Below are 17555 nucleotides of genomic sequence, written 5' to 3'. Positions count from 1 at the left end.
CATGAAATAAAGAGCTGGTTAATTTATGGTAAAAAAGGCACAGAATCAATTTTCATTGACTGTGTTGATTGCAATTGTTAAAAAAAGTAAAAAGATCCAGAGAGCATATACTGTATGTAGATATTTTTCTCGTCTCGTTTTGTGTAGCGGAAAAACTTAATTCATGATTAAACAGACACCTTTTCCCCCTATTAGTCCTTGAAATTAAGAGTTTATTGTACAGTATATACTTATTTTATTTATAAGAACAAACAACAAAAGCAAAGATGCTGCCTGTAATTCTACAGCACAGGCTGGTTTAGCCATTAACCTTCATAGGCTGCCAGAACCAAAGTCAGTTTCACAAATATTTAAATGCTGAAATTTAAAAAAATTCTCATGCCTTTAAGAATTTTGTTTATTATTTCTGAATGATTCTATTCATACGTCCCTTCCACGGGTCTCTATTTTTCTAACACCTAGCTTCTCTAACCAAATGAAAAAGTAACAAAAGAAGTATTTCAATGTAGTACAAAATCATAGGATTAAGCGAGGCAGACAATGTGAAACACTGATATTGTTCCTTGTCATTCATCCCAACTATACTTAGAAGTTTGAGTAGGTACCTGAGTCAGGATGTGTAATTATACTTATAAGTTTTCCAAAAAGCCATTTTTTTTTTACACTGACACAGAAGATGGCGATCTAAGAAGGCGGCAGTCTGGCATCATTTTTTGTCATAGTGAAAGTGTATCAATATCATGGCACTGTCACAATAAAATTTTGCTGATAAGGCACAATAACAAAAAGAGAGATTAGTTCACTGTTTTTTCATGTTATGCGGGCATGACTGTGACAATCATATCTCTAATAAATTACATACAAACACAACCCACCTTTCAGAGCTTAATGTAGCTTTAAAGATTAAGTGGAATTGTGATAACTACTGTATAGCAAAAACCCTATAAAATGTCAATGGCCATTATGTCCAGGTGGAAGTCACGGGTACACCACACAAGACAGTTTGGAACTGTAAAAGTAAATAAGATAGAAAAAAAAAAACTTTCTAAATTATTCACCCTATAAATTATGAATAATGCTCCTCATCTGAGTTACAGTAGCAAGGTTATGCAAAAATATTTGCAATTGAAATCTGTAGTGTTTATGGTCAGACTAGGGATTTACACTGACATCTGAAAACATATACCTTCAAGTTAAACCTTGCAGATTCGACAATTATCTTGCCAAGCTGAAGTGGGAAATGTGAATGTAGTGCACAACCCAGGGCAACGAATGGATTCAAATAATGTATAAATTAGTATTTAAACTTTGAAGCCATGAAAAATTCACTGTAGAAATGAAGAACCAACACAACAGATTCAGTTGTTTTCTTGCCGTTTTTATTTAACATACTCTAAATTCAAACACCTTTAAAAGGAGCACTGGGAACAATGAGCACACCGTCAAACAAATAATCAGAAAGACAGAGCTTGGATCTAATTCTTTAATAATAAAAAGCAGGACATACATTAATCTGCTTCAGCGGTATAAACTGGTGTCTGAAAAGCCCTTAATTATTTCCTGGTAACACCGAACACTGCTAACATAAACATCTGTGATCAATCACCCCTTATCCAAGGACTTCATGAGCATGGTTCTCCACCAGCACAGAAGTCTTCCTGATGCTCCCGCACCAATTCTCTAGACGGTCCTTCATTTCAGAAATCTAAGGACAGAAACACCTTAAAACACTCTTTGATCAAAACACATTTGTGAAATTAATTTCAGATCTGAAGTGCCGTGTGGTGATGTCATCAATGAGCTTGTTCTTGAGAGTGTAATTTATACTACATTACCCAGTGCACTCCAAATTTTTTGATGTGCTTATGAGACAACAGGGAGCAATAATAGACAAACTCCTTCACAAAAACTGATGAAAGCATGCCAGGATATCTCCATGCATAACTGTTTTAACAAGGTAAATGATTCAATGCATATACCTAACTATGGGAACTATAGGAACTACTGTCTTAGTATCAAAATGAATAAATCAAATGGCTTCAAGTGACCCTAACCCTTACCCAAAAGAAACTTAAAGTAGGAAACCAAAAAGAGACATTTTCCACTACAGGAAAAAACAACTTTTTTGCCAGATTTTTATTTTCTTTATGGTGCCACAAGGTGTTTCTTTCTTATCCACAATGTTTAGTAATTGAAAAATTAAAACATGAAAATGTAAAAACTTCGGAATCAGAAAATTATGATTCTTCTAATGATTGAGTATTTTTTCTTCTTTGTAAGGTCTCTTTAGGCAACTTACCTGTTTTAAATCCATTACTCTAGGCTGAACCCAAGTGAGGTGCACTTTCCTGTCAACTTCATCAATACTCCCCTTGACTAGACCATTAGACAGGGCTTTCATTACAAGGAGCTCAACCTGCAGAGGCATATGGTTCAAGGGGACATCATAACCAAATCAACAAAAGGAAGTGACACTCAAGAAACCACTTATCCTGAAGAGACATGTATATAGGCTTAATTATATTGTCTGTAATATCTATGTTTGTGATGTCTTACACCAAGGTCTACTCTCCTTGGGTTTTTAGTTAGGCACGGAAGGAGATACATTTATAGATGCAGAATATATTTCTTTGAAACATGATACCACTGAATAATTTTTGTAGACTGTGGTTGGATTTTCACAGGTTACCAACAACAGCAAATAACAGCATGGCCTTTTTCAAGACTCTCTCTGTCTCTTCAGCCTCACCTCAGTGATGGGCAGCTTGGTTTCCTTTGCAATTTCCTGGAAGGTAATCTGTCGGTGATGAGCTGGTCTGGTAAATACCATCTGGGGAGCACAGAGGTGTTTTAACTGTCTATTGACGTACTATAATCCTATACGTCACTACAGCACTTCTATATCTTACTTAGTGCTGTCTACCTTGAAATTTAAGACAGCCGTTAATCCGTTTCTCCAAAATATTTATGGAATACCATACAGATTATGAAACAGTTATACAGTATATTGTTAATTACCTTCTTTTAAATCCTTTCACCATGCAAAAACTTTCAAAAAACAGTCTTCTATTACCTCCATAAGGCACAGCAGCTGTAGTTTTTCCATCAGTTTGCTCTCATTCAAGGCCAGATCAGTCTCCCAAAAGAAAAACAAATCAGAGAAATGTAATCATTCTGTAGAACAGGGATAGGCATGTTCTGCAGGTTTAAGACGTACAGTACCTTTCAATTAATTCCAGTTAATACCTGGAAAACATTTAGTTAAATTACTTCCACCTGATGAAATTGAGCCATTAAGGTTGAAGATAAGAAAAAAAATATTTAAACATACTGTGTCAGTTAAGGATAGTGAGCTCCTATGAAGTAAACAATCATTGAAATTATCAAATAAGGTTATAAATATAAAAAGCCTAAATAAGTCAGTCAAAACTAAATTATGAACTGCAGGGAAATGGGATTGTCTCATTGATGTAGTTGATATAGAAGACTCATAAATATATGATTAGGAACTTTACTAGTTTTGCATACAGTGTATGATAAAGAATACAACTTGACTTCAGTGAAAAACTTAAGTTATTTTTTCTTTTTCTATTTTTTTGTTAATAAAACCTACTGCATTTAATGAAGGCAAATAAGATGGGTGAGATTTGAAAATTAAGTGGCATGGTGGCACACTGGAAGGTTAACTGGCACCTGGTATGAGTATGTGCATGTCGGTATATGTGTCCTGTGATGGACTGGCATCTTGTCCAGGGTGTACCCTGCCTTGCATGTACTGGTTGCTGGGATAGGCTCCGACTCCGACACAACCGTGAATTGGATGAAAAGAATGGATGTAAGAAAATGTATGGATATTGCAACCTACTGACATCTAGTGGTAAACACCAGCTAGTTATTTTACGGTGAACAAAGTTCTTTGCCTTAAACATACTCTTTCATTCTTTCTTCTTTTTTATGTGGAATTAACCTGTGTTTGTCCCACAAGACATTTTGGTGAGGCTTTAAACAAAGGTATGTGAGGGAATGAAGCAGCATACATGCCCAACTACATAGTTGAAGCAGATTCCCTTAGATCATTCGAGAAATTAGCTAGCTAGACAGGACTCTTGGATATTTAAGATGCTAACAGATAAATAACCAATAGGAACAAATTGCCTTTTCTTAAAGGTAAGATTTCCATGTTCTTTTAAGACATTGGTCAGCATGTTTCTTTTTCTTATTGGTAATTATAGGATTTACAGGCAACTGCTTAATTAAGTTCGCCAGACAGACAGTCCCACCATTTTTGTGCAGACCATGTCAATTTTACTGGAAAGGGTGACTCGGAATGTTACACAACATATCTATTTCCACCGATATACAGGAGTTCAAGCATCATTTCACTCTTTGCTGAAGGCATTCACTTGCATCTACAACACAAATGCCACAAAGAGGTCCCTACCAAACCTGCAGTTGAAATCTGTCTTGGCTTCTGTCTTTTTGACACAATTTGAGTTATGGGTTGGAGGCTTTTTGGCAACTGAACATATCAGGATGCTCTAAGTGCTACGCAATGTTTGCTATTAACTTAAATACACTCCTACCTGATTGCCCCAAAAGCTTTTAAGGTCACAGAAGTCCTCCACATTCCCACTGTTGAATGCGTACAGTGTGTCAATGAGCCACTTTTTATCCCCGCTCCGTAGTGACTCCAAGATGGGGTGCATCAGCTTAAAAAACAGCACAATTTTATCTTTGAATGTGGTCATATTTGATATTTGCCTTACTGGCTGCCTTTTTTACGGCTGTCTTAAAGTTCTCAACTTTCAAAACTCTTTTAAAATAACAACCAAGGCAATATTTAATGAAGTGCCCACTCTATAAAAAGCTTCCAGTGGCCATAAAGCAGCACTATCTGTTATCAATTATTGTTTTCTACCCTATTTCTGACCTTGGTAATTAACTGTATCTGTGTCTAGCTTGAAGCAGCTAATCAAGCCTCACCAGTTCCCCAAAATTATATACTCCATCGCCAAGAAGTGCCGCCAGACCAAGAGTGAAGGCCTTCTGTTGCTGTGCATCCACTGAAAAACATGGTCATGGAAATTAAAGAGGAATTTTTCACCTAAATATGGAATAACATTGCAAAGTAGGGAGTAGAGATCAACCATCCATGTTCACACTTTTTTTCTATAACTCATTTGCTAAAATTCAGTTGTATTTGTTTTGGTTCATAATTAGATCTGGTTTTAATTTGGAAGTAGAAAAAGAGCAGCAAAATTTCACCATGAATAGAAAATACCCCCAGTGCACGGCACTTAAATTTTACTTCCATTCTCAGTTGAGCTCCCAGGTCACACACTTCACAATCAAGTCACACATTAAATATTGTCTCAGCGGGGTCTCAAAACCACTTGCAGGTATCCCTTAAATACCACTTAAACTGTCTTTCAATTGATCTGACAAAAACAATTAGATATACACAGCTGAAAGTCTGGAAAGTCTGGAAAGTACCTGTTTGATGGGCAGAAAACCAGATAACGCTGCAGCCCATGAAGTCTGCTGATTCACAGGCCTTAACTAGGCTCACAGATTTTACCTGAAAGCTCCTGTAGGTCAATACAGCCTAGGTAGCGCAAGGCCTCTCTGTAGTAAGCAGCATGTTCTCCCATGACTTGGTAGTAACTGCTGGAGGTGTCATAGAAACGGCTGTGAAGGGAGGTGACTCCAGGCAGTTTATCCAACATTTCCTCAACTTCATTCAGGATTTTCTGATAAAAAAAAACAGTTTAATCAAAGCAGATCTTACTACTACCTTCACACCTTCAATCAAAGCAGATCTTGCTACTACTACGGTACCTGCACTTAGCAAAGTCTGAATGCAATACCATGCATTGGTATTAAAACAATTGAAGCACAAACATATAATTAAATTAATATTCTTTCCTTATGTATGATTACTAATATACATTTTCTTAAATCAACATACAACACTGTTATACATTATTGCATATATACAGCACTGAGCATAAAAAACTATCAGTTATTACTGCAACAAATTTACTGTACAATGTTTTCACCAAGAAAATGAATATTTTTGTAGCATTTGCACAAACATTTCATTGAACACTGACATAAGTAAATTAATCACTTGACTAAACTAAACAAAAACCCCAAATCCTGATGTATATGCTAAAGTAAGCAAGAAGACAGGGTCATACATAACACATGGGAATTGTTGCACCTACTTTGGTTGCTGGCAGATCTCCGTTTTTTAATTTGATAGCTGCTATTGCTGTGAAGCACAGAATGACAGCTTCAGTGTTATTTTTGACCTATGAGAGAGTGAGATTTTAGTGAAAAAAACTGCAGTCATAGGTTCTTAGTGAGTTTAATTCTCATGGAAGGAAATTAGAAACATTATTCTTTTAGAAATATTTAATAACATTGTGCCATTTGGGGATAACTCACCAGTGAACAACTGTGCCATCTAGGACAGTACACTTAACACCACAGAAACTGGAATAAGATTTGGACAGATGAGTCTCTAAGCTTGACTATAGACTTTTTTTTAACTTTTACTGAAAATGCAAACATCTGGGTTAGATATAGAGGTTAAAAAGAGGTTTGACTTGCTGTGCAAATTAAAATCATGCAACTGTCAAGGATTAAAATAACCTTCAAGCAACATGCGTCATAAAAAGATTTTCCGATATTGGCCACTAGATGTCAGTAACTTACTTCAAGAGATTCTTGAATCGTGCTTATCATATTGCTGCCTTAAATTCTAATATCTTTACTTATTTGTAATTATTTATCCATTCTATATTATCAAAATTTCTTGATGGCTTTGGCTGTTAAATACATTTTATTGGCTTAATCTATTTGCATGCAACATTCTACAAGCTAACATTATATCACCCTGCAACTCAAAACTGACAACTCACTAAGCCTATGTGAGCCTGGCCAGTACTTGCATAGGAGTCCTCTTGGGAAAGCTAGGTTGCCGCTGGAAGAGGTGTTAGTGGACCAGCAGGGAGCACTCACCCCACCATGTATGTGGGTCATAATGCTCCAGTATAGTGTTGGGGACACTATATTGTAATATAGGTGCCGTTCTTCAGATAAGACATAAAACCGAGATCCTGACTCCCGTGGTAATTAAAAATCCCAGGACGTCTCTCAAAAAGACTACAGGTGTAACAGCAGTGTCCTTGACAAATCTTCCCCTGGCCTTTACCAGTCATGGCCTCCTAATAATTCCCATCTATGAATTGGCTTCATTACTCTGTTCTCCTCCCCACTGATAGCCGATGTGTGGCTGCCATTGCATCATGAAGGTGGGTAATACATATTGTTGGTGATAGTGGAAAGTCCCCATTGCCTATAAAGTGTTGTGAGTAGACTGTCCAGAAAAAGCTCTACATAGGAATCAGGATGTATTATTAAAATTATGTCACTAAGATTGTGTTACTAGAACTATGACATACTTAATCCTGTTCCTGGAGAGCCACAGTTTCTGTTTGTTGTTTCCCCCAAGCTTCTAATGAGTTAATTTGTCTGAATTACTGCAGTGTGTTAGTGATTATCGTGTTATAAAACTAGTGGCTTTCTAGAAGCAGGCATTGGTATTGTTGCATTGGAATATTTTTCAGGGAGAGTCTGTACATCTGCTGGACAAAAATACAGGAAGACTAACATTTTGTATTAAGATTTTTATTTTAAATCTTACCTTTTCTTTGGTTTTTTCCAGTAGAACCAATGCATTTTCAGATTCTATTTTACAAAAGAAAGATAAATATAAGGTTCTTTTACTTAGAGCCACAACGTGTTTCATAATTATTTCAACATAAAAAACAAACACACAGTCTATTTATATAAGGCCAAACTTGAGGCTGATGGGATCCTAAACAGAGTAATGAATAAGTAAATTAAAATAATTACAGATGACATTAAAACACGTTTAAGTTTGAGTTTTAGTTGCCTGTAGTGCGATCATTAATTAAACAGAAAAATAAAAAAGAAATGCCTATAAAGCCCGATTTTGCACAATGCTAGAATTTACCAGAAATCTGACGCACCACCAGCAAAATGATCTCTACCAGTGACAGCGGATTGATTCTAGAATAAACCAAAGAAGAGGAAATTAAAAGAAGGAAGAAGTAAATAAAGAGACAGAAGCTGTTTTGTTGTTAGGAAACCAACGATCAATGGAGAAGGAAGTTCATAACTGTCAGAATATAACAACTGATTAAGAGAATAAAAATTCTAACCTGTGTTCAAAGTCGCTAACGAAATTCTCATACAGCTGAAAGAGAAATAAGGAAACTCAGAAACTAGAAAATGAATACTGTAAGGATGCAGTTTCAAGGCAGAACAGCACAATTGTAAACTATTATATATGGCAAGACAGATTAGACTTATTTGTCAGCACGTCTTAGCTAAGACCAAATCATCTGAAATATTTACTAACCAGTTAAAAAAAAACATTCAATAGCATAAATGTGTTGGACTATAATTTAATTTGCAAAGCTTTGGCAAATAATTTAGGAATAACCACTTCAAACAAAGAATGCCTATTTCTGTCGAGAACTGTACATATGAATATATCGAGTTACTAGCCAGTTGGGGGCTGTACTACAGTGGTGGATGATGGTGTGCCCCTTCCATACGTGAAGACCTTTGACATCCATTGGAATGAAAAGTGCAACAAAAATGCAATTATTTATACATTGGGAACACAGTGGATGCTATGCTGGAAATTATCATAAATATCTACTGAGGGGTGTTCTCTTTGTCCAAGAAACATCCTCCTCATGGTTTGGTTTGCACACCCATTAAAAGGTCTGCACAATGGTCCAAGCTCTGACTTCGTAACTGAGCTGTTGTAGTTGGACAATAAGAGAAAAGTGATCAATGTGGGTATCTCACATCTAATATCCAGTAACTGGCACAATTATTCATATCTCTCCACCACCAAATGTTTGTCAAGTGTCTCTTTAGGTTCATGGTAGACAAGCATGTCAGAACAACCCTAGAATTATAGTGGAACAAAGTGTGACTTAGCTGTCCAGTATTGGTAGTGATTGGGGCTTGACTGTGACCTGATTACCATTATGTAAAATACATTTTCATACCTTGATGATCCTGTCACCAGTGGCGAATGCTGGACTCTGAACAAAATCTAGCAATTCCATAGTGAGCTGATGCCAAAATCTGTGAAAAAGAAATGAGAGTTTTTAATATAGGACTGTTGTACACAAGTTCTTGGAAACAGTACTGGCTGTACTGATACCTAAAAGTCCAAGAGCTCACCCACAATGGTGTAGTGTTTAGCATTCTTAAATTCTGTCCCTTTTCTCCTTCTTTCACTTCCTCTCTTTTCTTTCCCTGTCCAACATTAACAATTGGTCCGACATCATTTCATCTTTTTCGTGCTTCTGTCCCACTTTGATCATTTCGGCTAATGCAGACAAGGTGAGCAATAAACTAACGCAAGCTACTGTTGACAGATGATATGTGCATGTCATTTTCGGGAATATAAATATATTGACTGACAAACAGTGCTTGCTAGACCAACAAGATGTGGGAAAAATGAACATAAATACTAACTACAAGCGCCACTGAAATAGCATCTTTTGCAAAGGGCTAGTACACATTTGGAAACAGTTGTTGGAATTCTTTGCTGTACGAGAAAATCGATATACATGGTGATTTTTTTTTCCATTTTATTCAGCACTGATGTATTTATGACAACTTTCAACGTGAATGACTGCCATTGTACAGGGCAACAGAAATTAACTACAAACCAGTAAACACAAAGACATTGTTTCAGTTGAGATTCTTACTTCTTATTGTACATAGTTTCCAGTTTCTTCCATCTTTCGCCTTCAGTATTTCCAAATTCCTCCTGCTGCTGCTGAAGGTAACCAGTAACATCCTTCCCAGACATGGCCACAGCCTACACAGTTTGCAAAAAAAGAGAAGAGAAAACAACTGGTGTTTATGACTACTATATTGACTCAGCTTCGACCTCTACTTGTTTGCTTGTGTCTGAATTATAGAGATCCAGACACAATTGTGACTGAATATCTTGGACATTGAAAAAAATATTGTACAATATCGCACTTGCCGTGAAAGTGCAGTTTAGGCCTAATTTAATGTATTAGTATTTACTGTGTACTGTACTATATATACTGTAGGTGGCAGCGTTTCACCTGAGCTGCGGGCTACGAAACGGTTACAAAATAATTGATTTGAACTCGTGAGGTAAAGGTACTCGGTAAAATACGTAAGTTGTCTTAACATATTATTAGTTATTTATTTTTACTTTAGGTTACTTCCGGTCTTTGATTGTGATCGTAATTCCGTTATTTTTTGTCTGTTTTTCGCGTTTAACAGCTCAAGTGTACAGACGGGAACATCGGCCCGGTTTTCTCTACGGTAAGTACAAATCGTCTGAAAAGTGCACGTACAATTAAAATATACTGTAACCCCCTGAAGCTAATCAGAATAAGCAAGCCTAGGTATTTATTTTCTTGTTTCTATAAAACACAGCGGTAAATCTCGCAAGATACGCCACCTCCTCAAAATAATCACTTCTAAACACCGATTCATTTACGTATTTTAAGAGAAAAAAACACTTTACCATTACACGTTGCTCCACCCGAAGAAATCTCCCCCTAGTGCTGAACGGTGGAACTACCCGCCTAGCTGTTTTACCGCGATGACACATGGGAGCGGGGCTTCGTTTAAATAGGATGTAAGGGCTGAAAAACTTTAAAATGCAGAATAGTTTTTGCTTGTATTAACAGGAAAAAAAATAGAAAAATTGTCAAATTATTAAAATGTTCTCGTACGGGACTGAGTGTGAGGTATCACTCAATTTTAATAAACTTCGCGTGCTATTACCGGACAAGTTTTTATAAAACTGGTTTAGATTTGACAGTTGTATACATTTATAGTTTTAGGATCCTTAAATTCCAGTGTCATTATTTGAATAAACCTCCGTTTTGGAAGACAGCAATACAATTTAGGCGTTATAAAGGGGAACACGGTTAACAAAATAAAAGGGGATTCAACTACTATTGCATTTTGAAAGCTTACTATTGTTATACATTTGAAAGGACTAATATGCTCTAGTGCATGATGATTTCTTGGAAAGGAAATATCTTGGTTTAACAATATTGATCGTTAATCAGAACTCATCTTGTGCGTGTTAGTTTAAAGGATAATAATCAAAACATGTTGCCAGTAGCAACATTGACTGGTTAGGTACAGGATTATTTTTGGATGAATTAGAATGACGCATGTCGGAGTTGGTGTGGAATACGGGATCAATTTTTGGAAAAAAACAAAACTGCGAAGCTGTGCTCTTCGCCGCTGCCAAGAAAACTGCTCCAGGTGACGCAAGATCCGGAGAGAAGAATCGGAGCAGCAGCGCCACGTTGGCAGAAACGGGGCTAAAAACTATAAACTTAGGCGCAATCGGAGTTGCAGGCGTCCACTGGCACATTTATACCAGCGCAAATGCGAATGAAACTGTTTCGCTGGAGTTGAACGCTTTTGTTTTACTGCTGTTTTCTTAAGTATACATAAAGGGCTTTATCCGTTTGTCTGTACCCGAGCCCTGCTGGGTTTAAATTGCCAGCGGGATTCACCTGGGACTGTTGCTACACGTAACACATCTGTCTGCGAAGCGTCCTAGAAGATCTGCCAGCGATACTAAGGAGTTGGGAGAGAAGGCATCGTGAAATTTCTGGGAACAATGGTAAAGGTAGGGGTTGCTTGATCACCTACTTCGTTTAAAAATGGTTAGCACTACTGCACTAAGTTAATGGTGTGACGCGTGGTCGGGTTTTATTAACGAGATCTATGTAGTTTACTTTGTTTGCTCATGTAAGGCATTGCTCTGCAAGGAGCTGGATTTACAGCCATTGTACATTTCGATTTTAGTCATAGTAGCAATAAAATCTCGAAGCTTTTTACCAAGAGGGGAGCACGACGTTCGCATTCTAATTATCACAGCAGTTCTTTTTCACCGGGATTAAAGACTGATCTTCCTGGAGTTACGAGGAACAATCTAGATTCCAGAATGACAGCAGTGTTTAAATGCCATTTGTCACAGCTCATATTCTGCTTATTGATGATGTACTGTATCGCTCTCACAAAGTTTTGCTGTCTCTTAAAAAAAAAAGGGCAGCTCTGAACCGGTTTAGCCAGGATATTTGTTGTACATCGCCGCCACGAATCACTCGGCAGTAATTTATCGATATAAAGATTAAATTTCTGTGACAAGGCATTTTCAGCACTGATAAAATGCTCTTTACGTTAGTAAATATGTTCACTATATTGAATATTCCCAATGTTGGATTTTAGTGTATAGAGTTTTTGTTGGGTATGTTGTTTATAAATGTATCTACATTGGCTGGGCAGCTTCGCGTCTTCGTGTGCTAAACGGGACTTATAGGGTACACCATAAAAACGCAACCAAAAATTCGAATAAAAAATGTGTAGACGTGGATTTTGCAGTGCAGCTGAAGCAAGGGTTTAATTAAACGTGGTACATTACACTATTACTTTTAAATTGCACAGTAGTTCAATTACCAAGTTTCACTCGCTATAGGTTGCACAATCGCAATGCAAAATTTGCGCCAAGAAGTGAACTTTTTAGCAAAACATTGCAATTGCATTAACGACGCCAGCCTGCAATTGACGTCTGCCTTACACAATCTCCATTTTCATCCCAGATATCTTTTCTCGTCGGAAATGCGCCTCCTGGGATGAACAGAAAGAGGGCTGCGCTTTAACTTATTTCTATGGAGACCGAGCACAAGCGCAGAGCAGTTAGAAAACACCAGAATACACCAGTTAAAAATAGCCTGAGACAGAAGCTCAGTTAAGCACAGCCTCAATAGCAGTGAACGACGAACAAAGCAGAAGATACGTATAACTTCAGCCACTCTAAAAGAGTTTACAATATTCAAAGAAAATGCTATATAATTTTAAGAGAATGTAGGGCCGTCAGACTGATGTTAAAAATACAATGTTCTCAAACACAAGGAATAATTGCTGAAAATGTGAGATAATGTTTTAAGATTGAAACAAACTGCCCTCTTTCTTCCTCACTGCCAACATTTTGCACACAGTCCTCCATTGGAGTCATTGAAGGTCTCAGATCAGAGGTCCCCTATTCTGGACTTGGAGGCCTGGCGCCTGTTGAAAACACCAGCTCCAAAAGAGCTGGGGAAAGCTAGCAAACTGGTCCAGTGAAATCAGTAATTCATTTTGGATGTTAAGAGCCCTTCTGGGTGGAATTGAAACCTGTTGAGACACCTTCCAGGTCCAGGAGACTGGCTGCTGTCTCATAAGAAAAGGATTCCAGTAGTCCAGGGGTCTCCAGTCCTGTTCCTTGAAGGCTAGGATTCTAAACCAGCACCGGCTCGTTATTGGCTTAATTGGACTGATCTAACAGCTTCCCTTGGGTCTTCAGGTGCAGGAATTCTAAACAGACTTTGAAAGCCTACAGTGACAGTAGCTCTCCTGGAATAGGAATGAATGCACCTGCTGTTTCATTGTTGTATTGTATTGAAGGCTAGAGGTAGATTCCATTGACTCATTATTTTTCTTATGCTTGGTGTGTGGCTATTCCGGACAATTTGGGGATGTGGACCTGGAAGCTGCTTATTGACCAGATAAGCTGAAAGGCCTCCACTTGTTTTCTTCAGTCATCTAATTCAATGTGAACTGAAATTTCCTGTCTCCAAGACATTGCTATATTGGGGGGGGGGGGCAAAGGGTCCCAGTACCTTAAAAATACTGTGTCTGTAATTTAACAGGATCGTCCCTCATTGTGATTGTGGCTCTTTATTTTTTTGTTAGATTGTGAACTCAGAGACCCAGCGGGGACCCAGCTATGAGGATAGCATCACAGAGTACATTGCTAACGAACCTGTGGGAGGTAAGAAAATGTGCCTTTATTTGTTCATTTCACCTTGTTTGTTGGTACATTTTCTGTAATGCTGTTATGCAAGATGATCCCTAGGTATTAGGTAGTAATTAAGAGCGCCCTGTGGTGCTTGCTAGCTTTACATACAGTGAAAACTTGATTTTCCTGTTTTTTACATAAAATATTTTAATATCCATGTTATATTAGTATAATGACTTTGTGGAAAAAGACATCCCTATTCATTATAAGATCAGTGAAGAGAAGATGTAAGATCTGGAAGTCAAATGCGTAGGCTCATATTGTGTGATTGTTTCTGTGTAGATGATGAGAAGGGGCACCAAGCCCCACAGCCAGGGATGATATGGAGAGTCACCGGCGGGCTTTTTAGCGCCACCAAGGGCGTCGTGGGTGCCACAGTGGGAGGCGTGGCATGGCTGGGGGGGAAGGGCCTGGAGATCACCAAATCGGCAGTCACCTCCGCACCTGCAGTGGGCGTTGGCCTTGTGAAGGGGGGCGTGTCTGCTGTGGCCGGGGGCGTGTCCACAGTGGGTTCGACAGTGGCCAGCAAAGTACCGTTCACAAGCAAGAGGAAAGACAAAGCAGAGTGAAGAACAAAAATCTGGACACCAAAGAGCATTACCTTAAAGACTGAAGACATTGCGACATTAATACAGATAGAAGGTAAACTGTTTCTTTTGAGCATGTATAGGATAGTGTCATTTAGTTTTCTTTTTTGTGTTTTTCCAGTGTTAGGATGATTGTGGGAATGAGACTGAAATTGTTTTACGGTACAGTCACTCCAGGCTTGGATGTACTGGGAATTCAGAAGCACAAGCAATGCACCAGTTTATTATCCTCTCTAGAGATGTGAACGAGGCTCAATCACAGATGTGTGGGTTTTAAGTTGGGCAAAGGATCTTCATCACCACCTGGTGCCAGTGGTTGCACATCAGTGAGTGGTGTACTAAACATGTATTGGGTTTTAAAATTAATTTCTGAGAGAGAAAAAATATATATATTTGAAGGTTGCGAAGGGCTAACACTTTACTGTTGTCTCTGTTTTTTGTTAATTTTTTTTCTATTTAAAGACTGCATCTCAGTGTTAAGTTGTTTAGTTTTCATTTACTTACAGACTGCCATTTTGTTGAGTATGTGTTGTCCGCGGGTTTCATTGGTAGCAAGTGTCCTTTGATATACTATCAGAATGCAGAAAAGACTGTATGTTGCGTGTCTCCAGCAGGAGCACACTGTTTAAGCCAAGCCATCTTCAATTGTGTATACTGGAGGTTTAAAACAGTTGTGTGAAGATTTGTTTACTGTCAATATAATAAAGAATTATGTTTGAAGAAAATTGTGCTTGTTGATTTCATTTTGGGTAGGGGATTGAGATTCATACTTCATTTTTTTCTGAGATCCTGCATATAATCAGTATATTGTTTTTTTCCCACCCGACCACTCAAATAATTAAACCCTTAATGAACATACAGTAATAGGTTTGATTTGAACTATTTGTTTGCAGTTCCTAAACATGAAGGAGTTTGCTTTTTAACTAGAGTGCTTCGTAAGTAATTTAACACATCTTAATTTAATGCTTTAATGTAATTTAATGCTCCTTTCTAATTCTTCTAGCCTGTCCAGGCAAGCAGCGGGCAAAAGGCAGGGTACTCCCTGGACATGCCAGAAAATTGTAGGGCAGAATGAAACAGACAGACACACTCGAAGTAGGGCCAGTTTTCCCTGATGCCAATTCACCTGCAAGTGCTTTGAGATGCTCATTTTAAAGGTGCTGTCCCACCCGTGCAAACATGGGGAAAACATACAGTACAAAGTCCATACAGGCTAACTTAACATTTGAGGATAAAAAGTTCTAATCAAGCAATTTGTTGGTTCAATTAAGGATTCATTTAAGACTTCCTCTGCAGTGGAAATCAGCAGCTATGTGGGTCCCTAGTACCAGAATTGGGGACCACTGACCTAAATTAACTCGTTTATTGGCTCAGTGGGGACTCATGAATTTGTCACAGCTCTTCACATGTTGGGGTTTTGAAGAGAGCTAGAAAGCCTGCAAACACACCAGCCTTCTAGGATCAGGTTTGGACCCTGCAGGTCTAAGCAACTGTTATCTAATCTGTGGTTGTCAGATCTTGGTCCCAGAGATCTGATGTGTCTGCAGGTCATTTTAATTAGTTTAATTGAGCTAATAATGAAAAGATGTTGGCATTAAGGATATTTATTGGAAAAGAATAAATGCGTTGGAATGAATAACTGCAGCCACAATGACCACCCAGTAATGCTAATATAATCCTAACTGCCCCCCCAACAAGTACATTAAAACTAAAAGTTTAATTTAAGCATTGGTGGGCAAGCAATATTTTTGTAGTGCTCCAGTGAAAAAGGTTAAACACCCTTATCTTAATAGCTATCACATCTCAATTCAGAACCCTTAAATGAAGAGAGGATTAGTAAATTCAGTCATCAATAATTGGAAACAGAATATGGACACTATACATCACAACAAACCATGAAAAAATTCACAGGAATAAACTGACTTGATACATTTATCAAAATCTTCACAAGACATGCTTGATTGTGACCCTAGAGTCACAATGTACTTTCCCTGCTTTAAGTATTGCCTGTTAACATAGTGGAAGGACAAGCCATGCAGTCTAATAAGGGCTGGTTAAGAATCTTCAGCTGCAGCAGTGCACCTCAGAATGCGCTGTTGTAAGCTGGCACAGTGTCTCCCACCAGGTCTGGCGCTCGGCGGTGGAAAGACTGTGATTAATCCCCTGATCAGGAGTGATGACAGAGCAAGACAACTGGCCACAAAAGAGTGAGCGTTTGTACGGGAGGGTGTCCTGGAGTCTCATTCCAGCTGCCTGATAAAAGTACAACCTCATGCCTCTGCAGGGGTTGGCATTGCTGGCGCAGACAAGGAGAAATCATTTCCAACCATGTGGAAAAAGAATCTAAATCATGGGCTCAGTCTAGGATTCTAGTGCAGTGCGCTCAACACAGGCTTCACTGCAGGCTCCCTTTAAAGCTTTAATGGTAAGTGAGAAAAATACAACTGTATCTGTAAGGCACAGAAGCTAGGAGATGACCCTGCTATAACTCTATACAATCCACTTTAAAATAAGTCAGACTATATTCCAAAAACAACCTATACTTATAACACAGTGCAATTTCCCCTTCTACAGGAATTTTAACTAGGACTGTTTTCCCCACTGATTTAACTATGAAGTGCACAGCCTCAGGAATGTATACTGTATACTGTACACACACTGCTGTGTTTTATATTGGTATTTGAAATGCGTGCAGATTCATCCCTGTGAGCAGCCATCCTTCTTTCTCAGCCTCGCTGACACAGCGCTTTTGTAGAGCCACAGGAATAATTTAATTTTAAAAGAAATCAATAGCTTTCTCAGCAAAAAGCTACCTTTGAGCTACTGTTGCCTCACACAGCTGTAAATATTGCTTTAAGAAGACAGCACTTAAAAAAACCCAGAAGGATACATACCTAGATGTTCACTCTGCAGCTCCTCATCCCAAGGCTCTTTCTTTTGGGGGGGTTGAATACCTGTTTGGCGTGGAGTTATAAATGCTGTTTTGTGCAGAGAAGCACTCT

General features: G+C 38.2%; 2 protein-coding genes across 5 annotated transcripts; one reads left to right on the top strand and one right to left on the bottom strand.

The window, feature by feature from the left end:
* Window positions 1-1357: 1357 nt before the first annotated feature.
* Window positions 1358-17510, bottom strand: LOC102682223 (26S proteasome non-ATPase regulatory subunit 13-like). Of its 4 annotated transcripts, none has more exons than XM_069190333.1 (14): window positions 17448-17510; window positions 9828-9940; window positions 9117-9195; window positions 8253-8287; window positions 8045-8100; window positions 7712-7755; window positions 6228-6314; window positions 5579-5750; window positions 4984-5063; window positions 4585-4709; window positions 3074-3140; window positions 2750-2830; window positions 2300-2416; window positions 1358-1705 (listed from the first exon to the last, which is right to left on the bottom strand). In XM_069190333.1, exons 2-14 carry the CDS (start codon window positions 9929-9931, stop codon window positions 1610-1612), a joined length of 1143 nt encoding a protein of 380 aa, XP_069046434.1. In that variant the 5' UTR covers window positions 9932-9940; window positions 17448-17510; the 3' UTR covers window positions 1358-1609. The 4 variants fall into 4 exon arrangements, with proteins under 4 accessions (XP_069046434.1, XP_069046433.1, XP_006628578.3 ...); XM_069190332.1 differs by lacking the exon at window positions 17448-17510 and adding an exon at window positions 10628-10844; XM_006628515.3 differs by lacking the exon at window positions 17448-17510 and adding an exon at window positions 10628-10843 and having other exon boundaries at window positions 3074-3136; window positions 4584-4709.
* Window positions 11331-15278, top strand: LOC102699131 (transmembrane protein 263). The gene is made up of 3 exons (XM_015342549.2): window positions 11331-11755; window positions 13861-13939; window positions 14249-15278. The coding sequence occupies exons 1-3, from the start codon at window positions 11747-11749 to the stop codon at window positions 14533-14535; spliced, it is 375 nt and encodes a 124-aa protein (XP_015198035.1). The 5' UTR covers window positions 11331-11746; the 3' UTR covers window positions 14536-15278.
* Window positions 17511-17555: the final 45 nt, after the last annotated feature.

The sequence above is a fragment of the Lepisosteus oculatus genome, chromosome 5 (assembly GCF_040954835.1).
Source record: "Lepisosteus oculatus isolate fLepOcu1 chromosome 5, fLepOcu1.hap2, whole genome shotgun sequence".
NCBI lineage: Eukaryota > Metazoa > Chordata > Actinopteri > Semionotiformes > Lepisosteidae > Lepisosteus > Lepisosteus oculatus.
This window is presented reverse-complemented; position numbering and strand designations above follow the sequence as displayed.